At 39.5% G+C, this 17,392-nt stretch overlaps 1 protein-coding gene across 1 annotated transcript in view; it reads right to left on the reverse strand.

Annotated features, from left to right (window-relative positions):
- Positions 1-1,552: 1,552 nt before the first annotated feature.
- stpg2 (sperm-tail PG-rich repeat containing 2) overlaps positions 1,553-17,392 on the reverse strand; it is a 276,268-nt gene continuing 260,428 nt past the window's right edge. Inside the window, exons 9-10 of the mRNA XM_028803122.2 lie at positions 2,175-2,327; positions 1,553-1,602 (exon numbers count right to left, since the gene is read on the reverse strand). Of these exons, the coding sequence (XP_028658955.1) occupies positions 1,553-1,602; positions 2,175-2,327 (203 nt within the window). The remainder of the gene's footprint in view (positions 1,603-2,174; positions 2,328-17,392) is intronic.

The following is a 17,392-nucleotide window of genomic DNA, read 5'->3' on the forward strand; positions in this document are numbered from 1 at the left end:
TAAGAATGCTAACACACAGATGTCCCATCTAGCGAGGGATGTCGGTGGCATAGTCTGATGGTTCTGACGTCGTGCTGAATCCTTGTCATTATAAATACTCACATAATTGCATATTCATAATTTTCTGTCAGATATGGGCAACCACCAGAAGAACTGGCTGGTTATTAATACCTTCACAGACTGTTTTTTTTAACAATATTGGTCATGCAGACATCAGCACCTTTTAAAATAACTGCTTGAGTCCTGTGTTCTGCCAATCTCCCTAACCTGACTTACAGCTATCATTTGTCAATTTCTCAGCTAAATTGCATGGCTTTGCGAAATAAATTTCACAAATTACATTTGGCACAAATAACCTTTTTTGCTATAGTCGGTGGTCCCAAAAGGGGTGGGGCCACCTGCCCATCATCGCCAGAAACGGCCCTCCACCATTTTTAAAGGAGGGACTCATTGAACACACTGGGGAGTGGAATGTTTTCTTGTGTTTCTGTGCTTTCGCTATTGCTTTGTGATTTTCTGAATTTTGAACCCTTGCTCTGTTTTGCCTTGCCTCTGGATTTTGTATTGGGACTGTGCTTATCAATATTTTTTTAACCTCTGCTGTGTTTCGACCACCACCTTTGGATTCTGTTTTGGGACTTGTTTGCCATGTCTGCCTTACCTCTTCAGGCATCTCCTATGTGATCGTTGGAGTATTGGGACTTGCAAAGCCTTTTGCTAAAATAAACCTTTTACTTTTATAAAGGTTTGTCCAGTTGAGTATCTAGTTAGTGTATTTAATGGTCATTTCCCCATCTAGTGGGCAACTTTTGAAAGTGGTTTGGCACCTGTGCTTTCAGAACTCAAGCATTTCATGATACTTCCTTGGAGATCTCACTCTGACAAACTCTTTTCTTTGTGGACCAGAAACTGAGGCCCAGTCTGTCAAGCTAAAGTTGTGTGACAGTAGTCTGACAAGGCTGAGAATTCATTACATCAAGAAGGGAACTTCAGCATCTAAACTCTTGGGATAGAATGAGTAGTGCCTTTTCCCTATGAAGTGGCAAAAAGACAGAAGAAAGCAAGATGAGAAGGTAGCAGCACAGCATTGAGAAGTATCGTGCAGCAAAGAGAAAGAGTGCACTCCAATGCATGAGGAAACTTCCACTTAAACCAGGACCAAACCAACAACAAAGCAACAACTCCAACAGCAGACATCACCTTTCAAGACTTGGTATTGTACTAATTCTAAATTCCAGTAAACTGCCAGCCTGTATATGTTTACCTGTTTAGGTTGTCTGCGTCCAGCCTTATATGTCTATATATTTATACATAGTCACATGTGTGCATGGCAGATGGTTAATGGTAACCTCTGAATTCAGTTCTAGTTCTGGCATCTCCTGAACCCTCCTCTTCCTGTTGCCACCATATTTATATGTTAGTCAGTTCTGTCTTGGATTCCTGTCTGTAAACACTTATAGGCACTCTAGGTTAATATAATCTAGTAGCAACAACTTGGCAGAATTCATATTGTTTAATCTAAGCAGCATTCTCTCATCACATCTTCCAAATCTCAAAGTATCTCCTTGATAGCTCCTGGTACTGTTGCAATGTTATCAACTTCTATGTATGTATAAACATAAAAAAAGTTTACAATATTCAGTAATTCAAAATTAAAAATAAAAATTAAAATTATCTAATGCACTTCACTACCTCCTTGACTACTCTTTTTCTCCTATAATTCTGAAACAATCTTTTGAGGTCATCTTTTACTTTTTATGCTATATTTCTCTAAAACCGCTGTATAGCTTTCCTAATATCCCTTTTAGCCAATATTGTCTTTCCTCCCATAATCTCAAGAGTTAGCAATGGAGTTAATTCTCTTTTACACCATGGACAACCCTTTTTTTCTTTGTGCTTCGTTCTTAACCCCTCATGTATCATGTATTGAGTTCTCTTTAATTAGTTACTGCTTCTAAACATCTGGATATTCTTTCCTCTGCTAATTTTTCTTCATAAAAGTTAAGATAACTGGCAAATAGTTACTATGATTGACTATATCACTTTTTTAGTAAATGTAAAAAGCTTTGCTAATTTCCAGTCTTCACTTCTCAACACAATGATCTTCAATAAACTTACTAAAATATTGTAATACTTCCCAATTAACAATAAATTATATGTAAATCAATCATTACCTGTGCACGCAGTCAGATCATTTTGATTTTTTGTGTAGTTGGAACTCCTAATGGAGCTAGATCCAAATCCTCCATTTCTAGCTCTTTTTGAGTATATTTTTTTATTACAATCTTGTGCTATACCATAGTCAAATATATTATAAGAACCAGGACCTATAAGAGCACAAATGAACAATAACTTAGAAAACAATAGGCTAATTGCCCTGCTCAGGGGCAAAGTGAGGCATTGAAACATCAACACTGTAATTTAAAAACCCACACCATAATATCACAAAAACAAAGAGGAAAAAATCTGAATTTATGTATTCAAACTTTGATAATGTAGTTGGTGTTATTTTTCACTAATTCAACCATTGTTGTATTACATTAATTTACTTTTTCAGTTGAATCCATTTTAAAATTTACATTTTCTAGATACAAGGGATTAATCTTCAATTTACCATGCATCATCCACCAAAGTAAGTTCCTAAACTGGAAGCATGGTTTCAAGGTTGCAACTTAATTGTTTTGCAGCCTTAAAGCCACTTTACAGTATCTAATTATGAGGAGCTGAATAATCTAGAGGTGATGGGGAATAATGTAACAATGCTAAATTGGATACAGTTCACACGGTGTGGAAGAAAAACTCAAATATGCTTTGTGCTGCAATTAAAGATTTTAACTATAAGCAGACACAGAGAAATACAAAATATGTTATATTTAATATACTACTGTATACTAATAAAGCAAAACCAAATGCTATCTAATAAATTATACTTTATTTGTCCCTTTTGGGAAATTAAAATTTTGCACAAGCTCCAAAAATAAATTAATAAAAACAAATAAGGACCCCCACAAACACACATATAACTTCTGGCTTGGATAACAGAGACAGATGACAGACATGTAAGTGGCAGTAAGATGAGGTCAGACCTGCTCAAATTGTACCACATGTTTATATTTGAATTCATTATATTTGGAGGAGGGTGGCATGGTGGCACAGTGGGCAGTGCTGCTGCCTCGCAGTTAGGAGACCAAGGTTCGCTTCCCGGGTACTCCCTGCGTGGCGTTTGCATGTTCTGCCCGTGTCTGCGTGGGTTCCTCCCACAGTCCAAAGACACGCAGGTTAGGGGCATTGGCGATCCTAAAATTGTCCCTAGTGTGTGCTTGGTGTGTGGGTGTGTGTGTGCCCTGCTGTAGGCTGGCGCCCTGCCCAGAATTTGTTCCCTGCCTTGCGCCCTGTGTTGGCTGGGATTGGCTCCAGCAGACCCCCATGACCCTGTAGTTTGGATAATGGATGGATGGCTATTTGGAGGAGGTCCAGCTTATATTGTCCATGAATGGAACATGCCTAATAGACATATCCTTCATTTTTTGAAGTCAGCAGCATTCAGAATGCTTCATCAGAAAGATGTTCGTACAGAGTGGATAATTTCTGTTGCTGAGTAATGATGTATGATGTAACTTACTTTCCTAGTAACATGAATGACATGAATGAATTCAGTCTGCATTTCAATGTCTTGATCACACATTTTCGTTTTAATTGTACTGTGCTCCCTTTATTGCTATTGCACAATCTCTAGTCCACCTCCTGATTTATCCACTCAGTTTGATAAAACTCACCCAGCAGTAAAATATAGTCTCAAATAAAAGGTTTAAGCTGCTTCTTCAATGCAGTACCTAAAATATTGTATTACCTGAACTTGCTGCAACTATATACATGTAAAAGCAATAGAACATTTCTCATTATATGAAGTTAGGCCAGGTCTGAATCCTTTCATCTTGTTTTTATCCTCATTCCAGATCTTCACCTCTTCCATCTACAGATGAGCTTGTAACTTTTATCCTTGCTCTGGATATTCATCTTTTCACCTGTTTCATTTTCAGACAAGCAGCTTTTTACCACAGTGATAGCGGGTGAATATAGAAATGTTTAATATATGCCACTTTATTTTTCCTGAGTCTCTTATAGTCAGATGTTACAGATGTGGGTCAGATCATTTATAATCACCACATGATATTTCTGAAGTTCACAACTTGTCTGAGAGTTGTAAGCAAAAATATGTTGTATTTGCTTTGTCACATGCAAAGTATTTGAATGGACTATAAGCAAAGCTGAAAAAATTAATGATTTAAAACATACAAGGACAGTGGGATGACATCGTATTCATACAGATAAAGTGTTTTGCTTTTGCCTGTTTGTGTGCCTGGAACTCCTGATGTAAAGTACACTCCTTCCAGCTCTAGAGAACACTTGCTTAACAGAAAAGCCTGTTATGGCCTATTAATGGCACTTTAATGCTATTGTTATTAACACTTTTAATGACTCAGTTTCATTTTTTCATTCTCTCTCTTTACGTGTATTACTGTAAGTGTCTTTGGCAAAACTGGCAAAATGTGCATAAATGGTAAACTGGTCTTTACATGTAACAAACAAAGAAAACCTGTTTTGAAGAACAGAGCCTTCCAAGATTTGATCCATTAATGTCTTAGTAATTGGAAGTGTCCTTGAAAGTGCTATTTAAAATTAGCTTTTTTTTTAATTAATAATTTTCCAAGAAAGGTTTGGAATGTGCAAGCAATGTCTAAAATACTAGTACCACCTCAGTATTTTTAAACTATCAAAGTACTATGAACTGGGCATATAAACTCATTATGCAGAGACATGGCTATTGCTAAAACATTACATCATAATCTCTGGACAGGAATAGATTAGTTTACAGATTGAAGCAAGTCTTCATTTTGTTCTAAAAAGATGATAATTTCCAATCGCACACAATATCTGTGCAGTTGCATGGCGCTTATTGCAGTTTTTGATGCCCACAAGGTAAACATTATGCAATATGTACTATATTTACAGCATTTACAGAATATACTGTAGAAAATGATTACTACATATTTGTAACTGTATTTGTAAACATGTTTGTCAGTGAAGAATCTTAAAAATTATTTATTGTTAATAATCATAATTTGAATATGATTTGAATGTTATTAACTATGTTCCCAAAACCAAAACAACACCCGCATTTACAATGGTAGATTTACTAAGCAACCACTAGTTGATTTTGGAAAGCATACAACAAAAGATTTTCCCCTTTATTCAATAGAAGGTGTAGGAGAAAGCAATTTCAGAAAGTACTATATACATACAGATATACTATATATAAACATATTTATACTGTTTATGCATGTTTCATGTACTAACCTGGACAACTTCACATTATTTTTATTTAACATGAATACTGTATTATTATTTTAATATTTTCTAGCATGCCATTACATTAAACCAGATTAGGTTTGATTAGGTAAACTTTATTAATCCCAAGGGGAAAATTAAATGCATACAGCAGCAGAAACATAAAAAACAAAGATACAAACTCACAGGACAAATAATACAGCCAATCAATCAATCAATCAATAAATAAATGTATATTTTGCAAAAATAATAAAATTCATTTAAAGGGTGTGAATAATTAGTCAGGTACATCAGAAGAAAGTACTGAATTGCCTGATAGCAGTAGCAGAAAACATCCCCAGAAGCACTTCTTAGCACACTGTGGAGAAATGAACCTGTGGCAGAAAGTGCTTCAAAAGAGCATTTCATAGAAGGGATGGAGGGGATTATTTATGATGGCATGCAGTTTTGCCACCATCATCTTTTCCACAATAGCTTCCAGTGTGTCCAGTATTATCCTTGTCATGGAGCAGATCTTCCTGAAAAGTTTATTCAGGCATTGTGTGCCTTTTGAACATTCCCATTCTAAAAGTTTAACGACTATGCCACAGAAAATTAAAATATAATTTCTCAGAGCTGCTTTTTTTGACTGTTTGTCAAATATTGTGATTGTAATGCCCAGAGCAGCATAAACCCTACAGTATTATGAGTGGGTAAGCCTTTAGGATCTATGTAACAAGCCATTTAGGCTAAGTTTTCAGTCCAGTAATGATAACATTGTTTTGAATGAATACCTTTTGCAAAAGTTGTAAATGTATTCAAAAAAAGAATTATTTTTGTCAATTGTGTGAATGCCTCTGAATTTAAATATACAATATAATATATCTTGTCACACATGCACGCTTGGGAGGCATCAGCAGGGTCTGGTTGATTCAGAAGTGCAGATATGCTGGGCTAACCATGTGCACTAATGCCTTCTCTCCTTCCTTAGAGAAACAAATAAAATCTAACACAATTCATTCCAGCTACAGAACATACCCTTGATGTCATTTCCTTCCTCTTCGTCTAGAAGATCTGCCTCTTCCTTTCCCTTGACTATAAAAGAACCATATATTCCTCCCTGCGAACATCTTGCGTTGGACTCAGTCACACACATCTAATGTTCATTTACTTTATTACATTGAACTTTAGAATATTCCTAAATTGTCCCTAGTGTGTGCTTGGTGTGTGTGTGCCCTGCGGTGGGCTGGCGCCTTGCCCGGGGCTTGTACCTGCCTTGCGCCATGCGCTGGCTGGGATTGGCTCCAGCAGACCCCCGTGACACTGTGTTAGGATATAGCAGGTTGAGAAATGACTGACTGACGTTAGAGTATACAGGGCGAATACCTTCGCCAAAAAAAATCTTTATCTCTTGTCCTTGTCATTCTACAATCTATATACATATATATATATATATATATATATATATATATATATATATATATATATATATATATATATATATATATATATATAGTAGCAGATAAGCCCTTGATCCACCTCTCGGACCCTCAGGTACCACTCCAAACACGATGTAAAAGCACAAGACTCTTTTATTTTGCTCTTGTACAGTGCACCAAGCACCCACCTCTCCACACTATTCATAAATTCACAATACTAATCACAATTCTCTCCTCCTCGCCCAGACACTTGCCACCCTACCTCCCAGCTCAGCTCAATGTACTGGGCTTCCCAGAGTCCTTTTATACACCCTGACCCGGAGGTGTTCCTGTCCAACAGTCCACAGTTCCTTATTCCTTCCAGGTCAGGGTAAACAGTCCTTTTCTTCAACCCGGGAGCACGTCGTTTCTTCCTGTCACGTGACCATGATGTACTCCCGGGTTATAGGGCACATAAGAGCCCACGAGCCCCCCTACAGCGACGCCTGGTGGCCCCCAAGGTATCCAGCAGGGCGGCGTATAAAAACTACATAGTCCATGAGGCCCTGCTGGGTCTCGGGGCACATCCACGCTGTCCGGAGAGCTCCTCATGGCGGCCTGGGGGTGAGGGCTGGAGTAAGAAGCCGGCAATCCACCACAATATATATATATATATATATATATATAGATATATATATATATATATATATATATATATATATATATATATATATTATATATATATAAATATTATACAGTATATATATTGTGTGGGACAAACTGGCATCTCAGCCAGTACAGATCAGACTCCCTTACTTGGGCAGGAAGCCCAAATATCAGAAGATCAGGAAGGAAGTGATAAGATCTCCTTTCCATGTCAAGACCCAGATATGGAAGGACATTACAGTGGCTATATCGGGGCTGGTGTTCTGAAAGCCACTGAGCAACACGAATTGTGGACTTGGGAACTGGAAAGGAAAGCACAGTGGGTGACTACCTGCTATGGGCAGAGCATCCACCTGTACACTGTGCGGCAACATTCCATCTGGCAAGCTCATTATGGTCACCTGCAGGGCAGCATGGGAGTTATGGTCCAATTAGTCAATCCTGTCAGGTTCTGTGGGGACCACCAGGGACAGCTCTCAAAAAATGATAACACAAAAACTGTCGTGGTGCTGCCTGACCTGGAAGTGCTTCATGTATCAAAAGATTAACACTAGAATCCCTGAAGACTATGAAAAAACACGTAATCCCTGCCCTCCTTAAATTCCTTCTCACCTCTCAATTAGTGTCTTTTGTGTTGCAAATGTGTCGATCAGCAAGACTATAACTGAAGAAAAAAAAATTGGCTTAGGGTATGCTGTTGACATGATTGCTTGGGTGGTGCAGATGTAAGAGTTTCTGACTTCTGATAAAGAGGTTGCGGGTTCAATTCTTGGGTCTGCCAGGTTACCATTTTGAGTGGTGAGTTGCTATTTTTATTACTATTACATAATAAAAATATACATTTGATTTGAAGCCGTAACAACTGATGTAAATTTATGGTACTTGTAAAAGTTAGTGTTTTTTTTTTTCTAGCTTTATTCTCTCAGTTATGTTCACATATCCACATATCCACAACAGCGTCAGATCAGGAGTGGGGAGGGAGAGCATGAACATGACTGAGAAAATAAAACTGAAGAAAAAAAAGGTAACTTTTATAAGTACCATAAATTTACACCCGATGTGACACTGTTAGGTTTCAAATAATATTGCATTAGTGCGATGATGTTTTCTGATTGGTACTATTCGGGTCATAAAATAATTTCTTCAAAATGTCACATATACAGTGATCCTTCGCTATATTGCGCTTCGACTTTCGCTGCTTCACTCCATCGCGGATTTTAAATGTAAGCATATCTAAATATATATCACGGATTTTTTGCTGGTTCACGGATTTCTGCGGACAATGGGTCTTTTAATTTATGGTACATGCTTCCTCAGCTGGTTTGCCCAGTTGATTTCATACAAGGGACGCTATTGGCAGATGGCTGAGAAGCTACCCAACCAGAGCACGTATTACGTATTAAATAGAACTCCTCAATGATATACAATATGCTTCCCACGCGGTGCTTCACATACTTGAAAGCCCGAACAGCACATATTGATTTTTGATTGTTTGCTTTTCTCTGTCTCTCTCACTCTCTCTGACATTCTCTGCTCCTGATGGAAAGGGTATGAGCAGAAGGGCTGTTCGCACACTGGCCTAGAGGATACGGTTCTCCTCTACAAAATGCTGAAAGACTACCTTCACATTGCTCCCTTCCTTGCAGCTGCTTTGTCCGGCAGTGCTTCGCATACTTAAAAGCCCGAACAGCCCTATTGATTTTTGATTGTTTGCTTTTCTCTCTCTCTGTCTCTCTCTGACATTCTCTGCTCCAGACATGCACTCCTTTGAAGAGGAAGATATGTTTGCATTCTTTTAATTGTGAGATGGAACTGTCATCTCTGTCTTGTCATGGAGCACAGTTTAAACTTTTGACTAAAGGGTGTTATTTCATGTCTAGAGGGCTCTAATAATGTTAAAAACGTATTTAGAAGGCAGTAAACAGGTTTTCTATGCTCTAACTGCGAAAATATTCGATTTATAAATAAAGAATCCTACTTCGTGGAAATTCATTTATTGCGGTAGAGTCTGGAATGGATTAACCGTGATAAACGAGGGTTTACTGTATTTTTCTTTCTTTTTTCCCCAGTGCGGTGTTGACATTATGGACCAGAATGCATGTGCTTATTCAGTGTGAACAGGAACACACAGGTAGCCAGTTGCTGTATTCTACAACATGCTTGACCTGGCGGTGATGAACACAAATGTACTGTACAAAGCATGCACGGGGTTCACTGAGAAAATAACAGTGTTCATGGCTCACCTTGCAGAGGAACTTTGTTGTTGCTTCTTACAGGAAAAGGCAATGGAAAAAGAAAAGAGGATGCAACATCGACAAGCATCTGTTCCAAGACCTCTGCTTCCCCCAGGAAAGAAAACTCTGTCATGTGCTCTTTCAATGTAATAGAAACCACAGCATAGAGAGGTATGTACATTGCAAGAGGTACACATGTCTTAAATGTAGGAAGGACGGTCCTTAGGTGTGTGGGAACTGTTAACATTTGAATTTGATGATTGTATATAGCGTGGAACTGACATTTCTGTACTATTCTTTCTTCTGCATGTCCTGGAGTACAAAAGAAACACCACAATTTACCAAAAGGTGGAGATTGGGCAAGATCGGGAAAAAAAAACAAACGCGGTCACTGACCACAACCACATAAAAGTATGCAAATGAATATGAATAATATGAATAATGTTGCATCAGTGCCACAATATTTTCCAAAATGTTCTATACAGGTAATAAAATGAATTATTCCAAATATCATATATACTCATGTCTCTCTATTTTTGTCAGTGCGGCTTTGATATCATGGACCATACTGATTCAGGGTGAGCAGGAACACTCAAGAATAAAACTGAATAAAAAAAAAATCAAGTGAAACAAGATACCAAGAAGGCATGATTCACCAGTATTTGTGTGTCAGCTTTTATCTCTCCAGATCAGAGAATTTCCAGTCCCACTGGTTTAAAACACTAATCACTTCCACAGCTATTCCCAGTCACATACACCACTCACACCCACGTCCACAGTTTTCCCAGTCCCAGTCTCGTTCACGCACAAAATCTGACACTGTTTTCAGATGAAAACTATCAGCATCAGATCTGGGGTGACCGGATGGGGGGGTGGATTTGTAGCGTGAACGTGACTGAGAGAATAAAACTGAAAAAAGGCTAACTTTTACAAGTATCATAAATTTACACCAGCTGTTACAGATTCCAATCAACTGCATGTTTTTATAATATAATAGTAATAAAAATAGCAGCTCACTACTCAAAAGGGTAACTTGGTGGACCTAGGAATTGAATCCGTGATCTCTTGATTATAAGTCAGAAACTTATAATCTGCTGCACCACCCAAGCAATAATGTCAACAGCCTACCCTAATCCAACTTCTTTTTCTTTGGCTATATTCTTGAATAAAAGCACACTTGTTTTGTTATACTTGTACCTTTTGTGTATGTTTATTTGATATTTGGACTTCAGTCTTCACACATTATACACTTCATTTCTACATTTTGTAACGGCCGACCTCTTACCCAGCCGGCAGCTACACCTCCAAGACCTGTGGCCTGGATAAATTACTGAGCTGAATCTAAATATCAAGCCGTACCTCTAACAAATAAAAATTTTACCCACAATCGACGGTTTAATTAAGCTCACAAACACAGATGATATGTAAAATAGGTATGTAATTATATTAAATGAGCAACAACAAGAAGACAAAATGCACAATAAATATATATATATATATCCCTCCACCAAAGCAACAACACCATATATATATACACACACAATAAACCCTCCCATGCCACTGTAACATATAACAAACAACACAAATACCAAAAACTGAATGAGATACGGAAACGAATGTGAACTTGAGTCCGGTTATAAAAACTGTCCTGAATGCGGTTGACTGAACTAGCGAAAAATGAGTCGTTTGATTTTTCCCGGAAAAAATGGAGCGGCCTCACCATGAATCCTCGGCGCGTGGTGGATGATTAATTACGATCCTGGGGTCTCTCGTGATGAGGTTAATGAAGCAAGTCCAGCGGATAGAAAAACAAACTGGATGGAAATGCGCGATGTGAAATATAACAGGTACAGATGGCTCGTGGTCGTGAATGTGAAAAATCTCCTTCTCTCCTCTCCTTCCTCTTCTCTCTTTCTTCTCCCCCCTCCCATTCTTTCCTGATTCCTTAAATAGTCTTGAGATGGATGTAATTGAATAGCAGCAAACAGGTGGTTTTCCAGGATTGGGGTTGCGGTCTCCTCCCATTATCGACATTCACTGACACACAAGCAGCAAACGGGATGATGGAAACAAGACGCACATGGTACTAACACTGACAACACTATTACTACTATGTAGCCCCGCTACAATTTTGTCAATTATTACTAAAACATGAAAAATGTTTCTATTTTAGCTATGTGTTTACATAGATCGTTGTAGACACGGAACACACATGAAATGAATGTATTCCAAATTATGATTTATTACTTACCCTCTACAATTCCAGGTACCTCACTCCCAGATAAACCACTTGAGCACTGAGAATCTTCTTTACTTCTTGAGCTCCGGCAGTGGGAGGTGGGGGGTGGAGGGGGTTGAAGGGATAGCAGGCTGCTTGCTGCTTAAGCTGATCGACACATTTGCAACACAAAAGACACTAATGGAGAGGTGGGCCGGGCTTAAGCATTCACCTGGGTGAAGTGGAAGAGACTGGAGAGACTAAAGGACTGAGTGCCATGCTGTACTGTCGGGTGTTGGAACCATTTGTAGCAGTATGAGGAACAAACCGGTTTGGCGAATGCTGGCGTGTTTGTCTGCTGCTGCCTGTTTGTTGTGGGATCATTTTTTGCATTTTTGATTAGGATTTTCTGAGTTGTTCTTTTTTTGGAGACCTACGATTGATGGAGATCTGCCTGAAGTTGTTACGTTGCCTTCGTTAATATCATGCTGGCTGTCTTAGACCAGGTTTATACTTCACACGATGCAACATGTGCTCCTGCACAGGCTACTGCTACACAAGCGGTATACAGGTAGTAGTGTGAGATAACATCACGGTGAGAAAACGTTCAACTTCGCTGTGTTGTGAATTGCCTGAAACATTCATTAAATTCTGAGGACACCTTGCCACAATATCTCTGAAAATGATGGATGTTTAATGATTACATCCATCAATCCAAGGATGCCCCCATTTCAGCAAGCATTGGGCGCAATGCAGAAACAATCCCTGGACAGGGCATCAGCTCATCGCAAGGTGAACACAAGCACACACATACACTAGCGTCAGTTTGGCATTACCAAATCCCCAAACCTTCATGTTTTTGGAAGGAAACCGGAGCACACTACGGAAACCCACCATGAAAAAATGCAAAAACCAGGCAGGGAAAACCAGAGACGTGACTCCATACTGTGAGGCAGCAGCAGTACATCTCCACCACCGTGCCGCCTCCACATGTGTAATTATTAACAGTATTCATTAGTTAAATGAAGTTAACAATTTATCTGTAAAATGTAATATACATACTTTAAAGCATTTCATCATGAAAGTGATATCAAGAATACATCTAAGGATTCTAAGTGTGCAGAGAGCTGGAATATCATAAACTTAATGTGTTCTGTGTGGCACGTAGCATGTAGTGATTAACAACTGCGTCGGTTTTAAGATGACGTTTATGATGGTCTACTTTAATTATAGAGTAAACTACGAGATTAAAATGGAAATTTCGAGATTAAAGCTGAAATTTACACTTTAATCACAAAATAGACCTTTTGATTGTGTCCCTAATTTTTTTTTTCTCTGTGGCTCAAATACACTGCCGTACGTTCTGATGCTGTTGTGAAGGTGCAAAAAAAAAACAAAAAGACAGCACAGATGGTATGTGAGACCTTTAAAATGTATTGTGTCATTACATAGGGGAGTATACAACGCTTGAACATAAAAGCACTACAAATGCATTTATACGTCAGTATTTCGCTTCACAACATTGAACCATTCATCAAACATCGAAGCACACACATCAGTCTTGTAGGAACTGCAAAGCAGCTTGCTGTCACATGTTGATAGCAAACAGAGACTCTGACGTCACTTTCCATCTTGATCACAACTTGCCCCCAAATTTGTAGCTGGTACTGCAACTCGTACACGCATCACGTTAATTTCTGAGGATGTGCTTAGGAAGATGCATCTAATGAACGCTGGGAACTTGTGGCAGCCATGATGCATGCAATGCATGCTACACATTCTGAGCTTGAAATATAAACTCCACCCATCAGGGAGGACATGCATTGGACTTAGTTCTAACACTTGGTCTCTCTGCAAATAACCTGGAGATCTCTGATGCTGGCATTTATAATCACTTTGCAGTTGTTTTAAATTTCACTAAACCACAGTGTGATTCATGCAGTACAAATGCTGACACGGTGCCGCAGTTCTGTGATATATTCTCCGACTTTCATTTCCATCGGTGTTAGTCCTCTCTGTGTGTTTGGATATTACTGATATGGTTAAGCTTCTACATCTCACTTGTAAGGATACTGTGGATCTGGCTGCACCCTTAAAATTAAGGAGAGCCAAGATAAAAGCTAGTGTTCAACTGTGGTTAAACGACACAACTTGCACTCTCAGACAGGAATGCAGGCAGGCTGAGCAATGTTGGAAATAGGACAAACTGCAGTTCTCTTATGAAATTCTAAGAACTCACTGGAAGTCCTTTCAAGAGGCTGTGTGATCAACAAAATCAAATTTTTTATCTTGTCTAATTGTTAATGCTGTCTCAAGACCTAGGGTGCTGTTTAGCACCATAAACACTCTCTTAAATCACCTGGTATAATGCCAGACAACTTTAAACATGCAATTGCTCAGCCTCTGCTGAACAAGCCCACTCTCGATCCTACAGCTCTTTCAAACTATTATTTTTGTTCCTACCACATCTGCAGTTGAAATCGGCACTCAGTTAGGCTCCTTGGCAGCAATCATTCATAATGATGTCAGAAACTTAGGTAACATCTTTGACTCATCACTAAGTTTTGAAAAACAAATTTCCAAAGTAGTAAAGTCCAGTGTTTACCAAATGAAGTACATTTGGAAACTAAAACCCTTTTTCACAGAAGGACTTGGAAACAGTCATTCACACCTTTGTTTCATCTGGTCTAGATTATTACAATTCCTTATATGTTGGACTGTCCAAATCTGCTCTGTTGTGTCCTCAGCTGGTTCAAAACACAGCAGCTAAATTTTTAAATGGGTCTAGAAAAAAGGATCATATCATCCCCCATTTTAGCCCCTCTCCACTAGCTACCAGTGAGGTGTTACATTGATTTTAAAATCTTGTTTGTTTTTAAAGCCTTTCATGGTCTCACTTCAAAATACATCTGCGACCTCCTTCACCCTTATGTGGCACCAAGAGCACTGAGGTCATCAGGACAACTTTTCCGTGTAGTTCCAAGATCTCGGCAGAAGTCTAGGGTAGACAGAGCTATTTTCTGAATTATTGCTCCTAGGTTTTGGAATGCCCTACCTTTCCACATCAGGTGTTCATTCTCTGTGTAGGTTTTTAAAAGTCGGCTTAAGACCTACTTGTTTTCTTCCACCTTTCACTGTGCATGATTAGATTGTGGGGGATATTTTCATTGGTTGTTTTATTAATCCACTTCTGTATGATTGTTTATATTGCGTTTATTTCAATGCTTCTTTGTACAGCACTTTGGTGTAACTTCTGTTGTTTTAAATGTGCTCTTATAAATAAATAATCTAATCTATAATCTAAACCTCGACAAGGTACACTTCGGTGGTAAAATAAAAGAACTGCATTTGATGCCAGGAATGTGTCTTTGGTAGTTGTGTCTGGGGTTTGGGGTGCTGATTCACCTCTAGTGGCCACTGTATATATATTGTAGAAAGCATACAGGATGGACAGGTGTTCCAGCCAGGAGTCAGGAATATTCCTTACCTGGATGGGAGGCCCTGAGGGAACATAAAGGCATCCCAATTGGATTTAACACCTTCTCTCGCCATGACAGAAGAGGACAACGGAGGACTGTTCCTGGAGAATGTTCATTCCCCCCAGGCGCTAGACGGCAGCAGCCCTCCCTATCAGAGCCTATTCAGGTACCAGCAGGGTTCTCTCTCTCTCTCTCTTTCAGGCCACACCCCTTCAGAGCAACAGTGACCAGAATGCCAGGAATTGTAGTTTGGTAGCACAGCCCTCCTGGAGTCTGGGGGTGCCGCAAAGGGGGTACTGCAGGGAAATGCGCAAGAACACTTGACTGGAGGAGGGTAGTGCAGTGGTGAGAAGAAAATATTTTGGAGAGGAAAACCTGTGCTTGTGTGACAGTGAAGGTATTGTGGTAAATAAACCCATCCTTTTTTTGAACCCAGGACTGTTTGTGTGTTCGTATTTGGATCTCATTGATGGCTTTCACTAGAAATATATATATATATATATATATATATATATATATATATATAGCGACAAAAAGAATCCAGACAGTCAAAAAGGTTTGGGGCAGCCACCCATATATTATGATCCTGGCTGCAAAAGGTTGAAAATGATTAAGTAGTTTACATGACTGAGTCCAAATAAGAACTAAATATGTGGAGGTAAGATGGCAGTTTTAAGGGCTGGTGGAGGAAATTATGTCATCTATGCTGGAACCGGAAGGAACGTCATCAGAGGCGCTGGACCCTGTTGGGATTTCCCTGGAATGGTCTGCAGAGACAGTCAGCACACTCCACCACCCCCTGGTTTGATGTAGTATTACAATTTATCAAGCCCTTTAGCTGGCTCCTAATCACACATGTGTTACAAGGCTCCCCCCTCAGTCTAGCCCCGTTGGGTTGGGCGACCTGCACCGAGCGGTCGTGAGAACGAGAAAGAGCATCGGCATTGGAATGGAAAGAGCCCTTACAATGAATAAGTGAATATTTATACGGTTGTAGGTCAAGAAACCACCTGATGACCAGTAAGGGCGCATGATCCATCACAAGAGTGAACTCTAGTAGTACCTCAACTGGGTAATCGCCCATTTAATCACAAGTGTCTCTCGTTCCACTGCTGCATACCTGGTCTCCCGATCCAGCAGTTTCCGGCTTAGGTACATAGAGGGGTGTTTAACATCATCTATGTTTTGGCTCAAAACGGCACCAAGACCTGTGTCGGAAACATCAGTCTGGAGAATGAAAGGAAAAGAAAAATTAGGAGCTTTCAAAATGGTGCAGAAGTAAGGGCCTGTTTTAAGTCATTAAATGCAGCCTCCGTCTTATCATCCCATACCACATTATTAGGAGCACTCTTCCTTGTTAAATCAGTAAAGGGCGCTGCTCTTTCTGAAAACCGGAGTACAAACTAATCCGAGAAAGGCTTGGACTTGCTGCTTGGTTTGCAGACGGGGCCATTGTATTATGGCTTCTATCTTTGAACACTGTGGTTTTACGGTACCCCAACCCACCAAGTAGCCCAAATATTTAGGTTCTTTTAATCCGAAGAAACATTTCTTTGGATTAATCCGAAGCCTGGCTTTTCCTAGTGTCTGTAATACTGCAGTAGCCAGCTGTATGTGTTTCTTCCATGTGCTGGAGTAGATGACTACATCATCCAGAGAGGGAGCACTGTACACATTAAGTGACGGAAGTCAATGCAATACCTCCAACTTCCATCAGGCTTACTAAACAAGACAATTGGACTGGACCAGGGACTATAACTTTCCTCTATCACACCTGGTGCTAGAATGCGCTTGATTTCAAGCTCCACCTCAACTTTCTTTGCTTCAGGAAGTCAATAGGGGCACTCTCGAACAACAACCCTGGGCTCTGTCACAATATCATGTGGAATCAGAGGGTTTTTCACTCAAAACCTCTGGGATGGACAGGATAGCTGTTTCCAGCTCCCGTCTCTGTCTGGAATTTAGCTCTGGTCCAAAATTAAAGATGGTAGATTGAGCAAAGAATGAGCGGGGCTGAGCAGAGAAGGGATCCGGACCCCTTTCCTTCTA

Source organism: Erpetoichthys calabaricus, chromosome 5 (genome assembly GCF_900747795.2).
Source record: "Erpetoichthys calabaricus chromosome 5, fErpCal1.3, whole genome shotgun sequence".
Lineage (NCBI taxonomy): Eukaryota > Metazoa > Chordata > Cladistia > Polypteriformes > Polypteridae > Erpetoichthys > Erpetoichthys calabaricus.